This window comes from Gymnoscopelus microlampas (genome assembly GCF_963454915.1).
Source record: "Gymnoscopelus microlampas genome assembly, chromosome: 9".
NCBI classification, from domain to species: domain Eukaryota; kingdom Metazoa; phylum Chordata; class Actinopteri; order Myctophiformes; family Myctophidae; genus Gymnoscopelus; species Gymnoscopelus microlampas.
Window position 1 is genome coordinate 52,174,795 of NC_139946.1, and position 8,580 is coordinate 52,183,374.

General features: G+C 45.6%; 1 protein-coding gene across 1 annotated transcript in view; it reads left to right on the forward strand.

Annotated features, from left to right (window-relative positions):
* sh3rf1 (SH3 domain containing ring finger 1) overlaps positions 1–8,007 on the forward strand; it is a 98,492-nt gene extending 90,485 nt beyond the window's left edge. The window contains exons 9-12 of the mRNA XM_084067040.1: positions 1,277–1,584; positions 2,582–2,940; positions 5,843–6,201; positions 6,857–8,007. Coding sequence (XP_083923166.1) covers positions 1,277–1,584; positions 2,582–2,940; positions 5,843–6,201; positions 6,857–7,025 — 1,195 coding nt within the window. The 3' untranslated portion in view covers positions 7,026–8,007. The remainder of the gene's footprint in view (positions 1–1,276; positions 1,585–2,581; positions 2,941–5,842; positions 6,202–6,856) is intronic.
* Positions 8,008–8,580: the final 573 nt, after the last annotated feature.

The window sequence follows — 8,580 nt, forward strand, 5'->3', positions numbered from 1 at the left end:
TTGTGACATGTGACGTGTTGAGCTACACGTCAACCAGGATAAGAGATAAGATAAGACCTTTATTGACCCTGCAAAGGAAAATCTGTCGCCACTCGCCCTAGGCAGGACAGCAGTTAATGGTAGGGTTAGTGATTTTCTTTGGTTAAAGTAAATGTTAAATAGCTCTATATTCTGATAATACTCATTGCTAAAGAGTGTTTGTTCAGTAACAGGAGTCTCCATGTCTGTCCAGCTCTTTATTAAACAGAAAATGTATTTTCAGGTCGGGATACCAGTTTTATCCAATCAGGATAGAGAACTCAGTCAGGATACAGATTAAATTGAAAGTGATGACACTAAGAAATGAGCATGCAAAATTGGAACTTGAACTATGAAAAATAAAAAATAAGCTGATAAATGGGAATTTTCTCCTGATTGGCAGAAATTTTGTCATCTACCTGAAAATGTATTTTCTGTTTATTAAAGAGCTGGAGAGAAGTGTTACTGAACAAACACTCTATAGCAATGATGATACTATCAGACTGTAGTGCTTTAACCTTTTAACAAAAAACTTTTTGTTTTAGCCAAAAAATATCACTTATCCTGCCTTTTTAAGATACAATTACAGCCAGAGCCAATAATGAACAAAATATACAACAATATTCACCCTCAGCAGTGCTTGCATTATGCAGGACAAAATAAATTATAACATTAACCATGTCAGATAGTGTCAGTTACTGTAAGATCTCAGCATGTCTGATGAAATCCGTGAAAACATGGACTTCATAGTTTCTCTGACAGTGTTGCTGTTCTGTGTACCAGTGTTGATTTTGACAGCACATTTTTCATTTCGTTTTAGTCTTTTGAATAAAATTCCATTTAGTTTTAGTCATATTTTAGTCATCTGAAATGTTTTAGTTTTTGTCTAGTTTTAGTCGACTAAATCTACAGTTGATTTAGTCGACTAAAATGTATGTTGGCGGTGCCTTGATGAGCGCGACGCGTTGTAAGCTTGTAGATCGGCTATTTTCAGAGCGCAACTAGCGCAACCAACCATAAAATAACTTGTCTTTTAGTTCTACTGGATCTCCTCTCCACTCGTCCCTCACTAACATTTTATTCTAGTTCTTATTTGTTGTCAAAATTGTCAATATATTTAGTCTTAGTTTTATAATCATAGCTTCGTTTTTATTTAGTTCTCGTCAGTGAAAACCCACCCTAAAGATAGTCTACGAAAAATTTTCGTCATAGTTTTAGTCATTGAAATCAACACTGCTGTATCCCCCCTTTTCTTCAGGACGGCGTCAGGGAGCACCCAGCCCAAAGTGCCGCTGAGCCTGTGCACCCAGGCCGGCCGAGGAGTGACCATCGTCAGCCCCTCCGCCGCCATTGTTCCGGGCCCCGGGGGCGGGGACTTCAACAACAAGCCCCTCCTCCCTCCCGTGTGTTCCGGCGCCCCCGTGGCGGCGGCGGCGGCGGCCTGCCCCCTGCCCGGCGCCGCCGTGGTCACCGCGGCCCAGACGGCCACGGGGCAGCAGCCCAAAGTCCTCATGCACGTCAACTCACAGATGACCGTCAACCAGGCCCGCAACGCTGTCAGGACAGGTAGGAGAGGACCTAGTGTGTGTGTGTGTGTGTGTGTGTGTGTGTGTGTGTGTGTGTGTGTGTGTGTGTGTGTGGGGATCTATTACAGTGGGCCTGAGGCCGATTCTACAAATGCCTTCTAAATCAGTAGTCCTCAAACTTTTTCGTGTCATGGACCCCCAAAGTGATATGTATTTGGCCACGGACCCCCCATCTGAAAAGGTCTTGTGCCAGGGACCCCCAGAATAGAATATTTGTGTTCAAGAATTCAAAAATAGCAGATTTACAAGCTCATAGCTGTGAGCTTGTATATCTGCTATTTTTGAGAACCACTGTTCTAAACCACTGTGCTAAATCCTAATCCAACTTTTTTATGATATTTGATTGCATTAAAAGCTACAATCCGGGACTTATTTTAGAAATAGTCCATCTTTTACTCAGGGGGAATGACGGCAGTCGCAAGTTGATGATTTAGGTCTGGGGCGGTATGGATTTTTAGTTATCGCGGTAATGAATCACTGATGGTATGGCGCTATCGCGGTATCTTTAATTTTTAATGAAAAAGTTAATAAATAAAAATGATAAAAATAATCGCGATTATGAACTCGACACCACGGTATGCGTTGCACAACTGCGGTATTGCGGTTATTGCACCCAGCACTGTGTGGTCCAGTAATAAACAATCGTTACCTAACCTAAACATAAGTAAAGACTAACTTAATACTTCCTAAGGTTAATAAGAAAAAGTAACAATAAACACTATTTTAAATGTTTTTATTAGCACATGCATTCCATACATACCATAGGGTTTAAACACCAACATATTGTATATATTTTAGGCGAACATCATTTTTAACTCAAATCTTTGCTTCTGGTCCCCGTGGCACAAAGTATTTTACAGATAGGGGGGGGTCCGTGGCCAAATATATATCATTTTGGGGGGTCCTTGACGTGAAAAAGATTAGAGAAGCACTGCTATAAGAGCTGTTAATAACAGTATCATTGTGTCCTCTCTCAGCAGCGGCGTGTCACAGTCAGGAGCGTCCCACAGCGGCGGTGACCCCCCTCCAGTCCCAGCCTCCTGTTGTGTCCTACCTGCCCCCCCACCTGACCACCGTGTGCCCCCAGCCCTCCTCCTCCTCCTCCTCCTCTTCCTCAGGAGGAGGAGGCGCACAGGGCTGCTCCCGCGCCGGGGCCTCGGCGGCGGCCGCCATGGGCTGCGCCGCCGCCTCCCTGACCCCGCCCAACGTGAGCGCCGCCTCTCTGGAGGGGGGCGTGGCCGCCCTCGCCATGCCCGCGGGCGCCAGCAGCAGCAACGGGTCTCCTCTCAACGCCGCCAACGCGGCGCTCGCCTGCAGAGCGGACAAAGACGGCAAGGTGGGTTCCATCTGGACACGCCTCCATTCCCCGTTTAACTCATTAACTGCCATGGACGAATTAATTTGTCAAATTCTGCTATGGCCCAGCCTGCTAAGGACGATTTTGGACGAGTTTAAAAAAAAAGAACCAGAGAGAACACCATCCGAAGATGTGCTGCTCCATTCACTCCCTGGTGAATGAAGTCAAACTTCATTTGACTCTGACTTTGACTCCATTCACTCCCTGGTGAATGCCCAGTGCCTGACTTATTTCTGGCAGTTTGGCTCTGAGTGCCAGAGCCAAAAATACATTGTTAAAAAAAGTGCTTAGGAAGCGAGATACAGCCTTTTTCAGTAAGATGTTAAACAAGAAGTGAATGGAGCAGCAAATCTTCAAATCATGATAGCTTGGGTTCTGAACATTTAAAAAAAAAAAAAAAACTGAGTTCACTTTGCCACAACTATGGAACGGATTACCGCTATTGGATTTTTTTCCCCCTTATTCTACAAGACTCCTGTGTGTGTGTAATGAGGGGATCACCGTGCGAATAGCATTCACAGAAAATATTCCATGATTTTTCAAAGGTTGATAAAATCACTCGTTTTCGCTGGCAGCAGCGTAACACTATTGCACTAGCCTGGTTCCAGACCATAGACCCCGGCCACTCTCTGAGTGAGCTCCTCTTGGTCTGGCATTATAATGTCAGCCTATGGCTTTTCACGATCGAAGAAAAATCTGTCAAATCAGAGTCGTAGGTGGGGGTGGGTCTAACGACAAGCCAATCATCTGAATATCTGCTAAAACAAGCTGTGCGATGACGTCAGATGTAGGCGGATCCGTTGATCTCTTGTGATTGGTTTAGGGAAATTTGAATCCCCTCCCCCTGGTAATTGCGGACACTGCAGCCAATTTCAGACTGAAGCTCCACGCAGCTTCAGGCTGATAATCAGGCTACTATTACACTATTACCGGTACTCTGGCAGTTAAAGAGTTAAGACCTGAGGCCCATTCTAAATGTCTTCTAAATCCTTCTAAAACTTTTTCATGTCAAGGAGACCCCCAAAATTATATGTATTTGGCCGCGGACCCCCATTTCAAAATATGTTGTTCCAGGGACCCAGAAGAAAAGATTTGAATTTAAAAAAAATACTTTTAAAAACATATATTCAAAGATTTGCAAAACAAGTCCCCGGGGACCACGTGCCGTTTACATTTGGGACCAATAAAGTATTCAATCAATCAATCAAATTGAAAGCTACCGCTTCGCCCAGATGTCCCGAATGTTTCCCAACGGTAGAGAGAGAGAGAGAGAGAGAGAGAGAGAGAGACCGGTGCACCGCCCGCGTTAACTGCCAATTATTTACAATACCAAACACCCCGCTCTCTGTCGAAAATAGACAGTCGACGGAGAGCGGTTTATGTTGAATTTGCACACAATGCCGCCGTCTGTTCCCTCTAGCGGGCCTGGAGAATTGAGTTAGGGGAGCGGGGGGGTTCAGACAAGGCCAACAGGCACCAGCTGTCTCGTTTTCTCCTGACGCGAGTCCCCAAACGCGCCGTCGATTGGCCCCCGTCCGCCCAACCGTATTATCCAAACTCTTTTTTTTCTCTTTCCAGGCTCAGTGAGAAGCAAAAACGTGATAATTAAACTAAAAGCTGCCAGACAGATTTTTTTTTTGTGAAATAGAACCCGTCAGCCTCGTTGTGGGGCCGCGTCGCGGTTTAATCAAAAACGCTGTTGTCCCTCTCGTTGTCACGGAGCGTTTGTGACGATTGGCATGAGTCTGAGGTGTCTCATCACAGCCCTGTGTCCCCACGGCTCAGGAAGAGCTTCTAGCCGGCGGCTGTTAGAACCACAAACAAGTTCTAGACCTGTCACAATCATTGCATAATCGCCTCTAATCGCAATTGTTTGAGATAATCGCTATTATCTTTTTGGTCCCCAGCAAAATATATATTCTAGCATCACCATCATTGTAACCACTGTATACATTATGTTACACGTTGGCTATTCAAACACAGCAGCTCTACAAGCTTGTAGCAGTACACCTGCTATTCTTCTACTTTTTTTAAAGATATTTTTCGGGGCTTTTTCTGCTTTTATTGATAGGAAAGTAGGCTGACAGGAAATGGGGGGAGAAAGGTCGTCAGGATCGGGAGTCAAACCCGCGATACGCTGTCAAGCCGGATTACGAGCGTATGTGGTATGCGCCTGGACCGCTAGGCCAGCAGACGCCACTGTACACCTGCTAATTTTTTTAAATTCTTTTTTTACAATTTTGACACTTTTAAACACAAATCTTCCCTTCTGGCGGTCCCTGGCACAAAACATTTTGAGATGGGCGTCCGTGGCCAAATGTATATCAATGTGGGGATCCTTGACATAAAAAAGTTTGAGAACTAGTGGTGTAAGGCAGTGGTTCTCAACCAGTGGTCCTTGAGGGGGTCCCAGGGGGTCCCCAGCTAAATGATGGAGAGTTGGTAACCAAATGGACCCTGGCTTATAGATCTTTAACTCTTGAGAGAGTAAAATGAAACCAAATGGACCCTTATGGGTCCATTTGGTTTCATTTTACTCTCTCAAGAGTTAAATTATTGTTAAACATCTGCATTACTTAATTAAAGAACTGCTATTTTGATCAACGTTTGCCTGTTATCTCTCCTAATGGTACCACATCAATACAGCATGGAATTGTGGACAAAATCGTATCACCAACGATAACAAAATATTCAATGTTTTGCGTCTGAGAGGCTAAATCTCATCAAACGGTGGTTCCGTGGCTCACATGCCGAATAAATAATGGAAAGGGTTGAAAACCAGTGGTTTGGGACTGCTTTCACGCTGTTTGGCAGATCAGGACCTTTTTGGGCCTAAAAACAAACATCTTGAGATTTTGTATTTTTGCCTTTTCTTTCTTAGCGGGAGAAGAAAGGTCTGCTGAAGCTGCTGTCCTCCAACAAGAAGAAGGCTCGTCCCTCCCCACCCTCCTCCCCCACGCTGGAGGCGGAGCAAGTGGCCGCCGGGGGGGAGACGGGGCTGCAGGGCGCCATGGGACCTGAGACCACCTCCTCAACCGCCACCTCGCCTCCTTCTGTGGGTCGGTTGGAGCCTGAACCTGCTGCTGCTGCCTCCCCTTCCTCTTCCTCGGCCCCCGAGACCACCCCCCACCGCAAGGCCAGCCCCCTGGACGTGTGCCCCCCCATCGCACCACCTCCTCGCCAGGCCTGCTCCTCTCTCTCCTCCCAGCTGCACGACGCACGGCCCATCATATGTGAGAGGTAAGGAGATCTGTCCTGACCCCCATCGTTTTCCTGTGACGCCCTCATTGAAAATGATTTAGTATGATCAAGTAGGGTGTTCATTTCCGAATACGAACAGTTAAAATCCATCTCTCTCTCTGATGTTGATTTCGTTGACTAAAACTATGATGAAATGTTTGTCAACTACCTTTTTCCACTGACAAAAAACTAAATAAAAACTAAGCTATGATGACTAAAACTACGACTAAATATATTATTAGTGGAGGGACTAGTGGAGAAGAGATCCAGTAGAACTGAAAGACAAGTCATTTTGTGTTTGGTTGCGCTCGGTTGTTCCATCCATCTTCAACCGCTTATCCAGAGACTGGTGTTGCGCTCTGAAAATAGCAGATCTACAAGCTCACAACGCTTGTAGATCTGCTATTTTCCGCATGCAACCAAGTGTAAAATCAGCCATTACGACACCATCACGGCCTGCCAAAAGATTTTTTTGTTGACAAAATCAACTAGATTTAGTCGACTAAAATCTCATGATATTTAGTCGACTAAAACTACACTAAAACTAAAGAATTTCAGATGACTAAAATATGACTAAAACTAAATGACATTTTATTCATAAGACTATGACCAAAACAACATCAAAATTAACACTTTGCTCTGACCTGGTCCTCAGGTACAGGGTGGTGGTGTCCTACCCGCCCCAGAGCGAAGCGGAGCTGGAGCTCAAGGAGGGCGACATCGTGTTCGTCCACAGGAAGCGCGAGGACGGCTGGTTCAAAGGCACCCTGCAGAGGAATGGACGCACCGGCCTGTTCCCCGGCAGCTTCGTAGACAGCATCTAAAAACAACAACAACAACCACCACCCACCCTACCTGATCAGTGATCAGACTCTGGTCTTAGACTCACACACTGAAACCCTTTTCCCAGAGGCCATTGCGGCTGCCACGGAAGATGGAAACGCCGATGGCCGTCGCACAGAGAAGGGGAGAGGGGAGAGGGGGGGACAATTAGGGATCACAATTAAGGAGGATGGAAAAGCTGGAGGACAGCACACTACTCACACTGTAAAATCCCCGAGCGTTGGTTTAACTCTGGGAGAGTTAGTTAGTACTTACTCTCGAGAGTTTTAAACCAACATGGAGGACTTTGCCGTGCATGATTTATTTTTCTTTCTTTTTTTTTGTTTTTGGTGGCTTATTTATATCTGTGTAACAATTCAGATGTTTTTAAATGTGTGCCTTGTACTGTTCCTCACTTTATTGTACATAAGGAGACAACAAAAAGATGATTTTTTTTTTAGCGTTACACAAAACAAACCAATAATATGCTGTTAATAGATTAGAAAAGAAAAATGCATTTTAACTTATTCAGTAGTAGTCTTTGTTTTCTGGAAGAAGAAAAAGAACAGCGGACAAGTTCTGCTCTGCCTTTTTTTTGGCGTTTAGGGTTTAAAAAAAAGAAAGAAGCTGGCACATGGCTTTGGATCTGGACGACTCGCATCATCTCTCCCGAACGCGTTCCACTGTCGGACGATAAAGTGACGAGAGTGTTACTGAACGCAGCGGATGGGGGGATGGGGGGAAGAGACGCGGCACTTAACGACGCCATCATCCACAGCGCTTGGCATCGCTCCCAGGAATACGATACTCCACCCCCCCAACCCCCACCCAACCTCCGGGTCTAATCAAATAACCTGGGACTGGCTTGATGAACCGGCGATGGGTTCTTGGGACATATCTATCTCGGCGATATTGCACCGTTATTTCATCACAAGCGAGGCGAGGAGGAATTGCACAATGTTTCGTCTCTTTAACCGGGGCCGTTCCACAGGGCTCCGGGGGGGTGGTTGGGGGGAGTGGGGTGGGAGGGGTCTGGGCGTTCTGTGTCGCTGAACCCCTTGTTAAATTAATGATCAAATACGTGCATGCAAGCCAATTCGCAGAAGATGAACTTACAGCTCGCTTTGGTTGGATCTTTTTATAATAGTAATACGGGGGAATGAAATAACACTCCATAGTAGACTCCAGCCATTGAAATGTCTGCTTCCTTTATATTTCCTATATGTACTGGTCTGTAGTATAGCTGCTGGGCCTAAAAAAAAAACTCTCCCCTCTGGGCCTTAACCTCCTCATAGACAGAGCTCTAACATAGCGTTAACCTCTAGTAGACAGAGCTCCACAGCACAAGAGCCACACATGCCTATCATTTCAACAAGGACTGATACCTTTTTTTTTCCTCTCCTGTGTATTTATATTCATGTCCGCGTGGATTTTCACAAGCTGACCCGAGGTGCTCTTAGAGAGTGTCTGCTGTACAGCAAACCCTGACACACACACACACGCACACACACGCACACGCACACACGCACACACGCACACGCACACACGCACATTTGT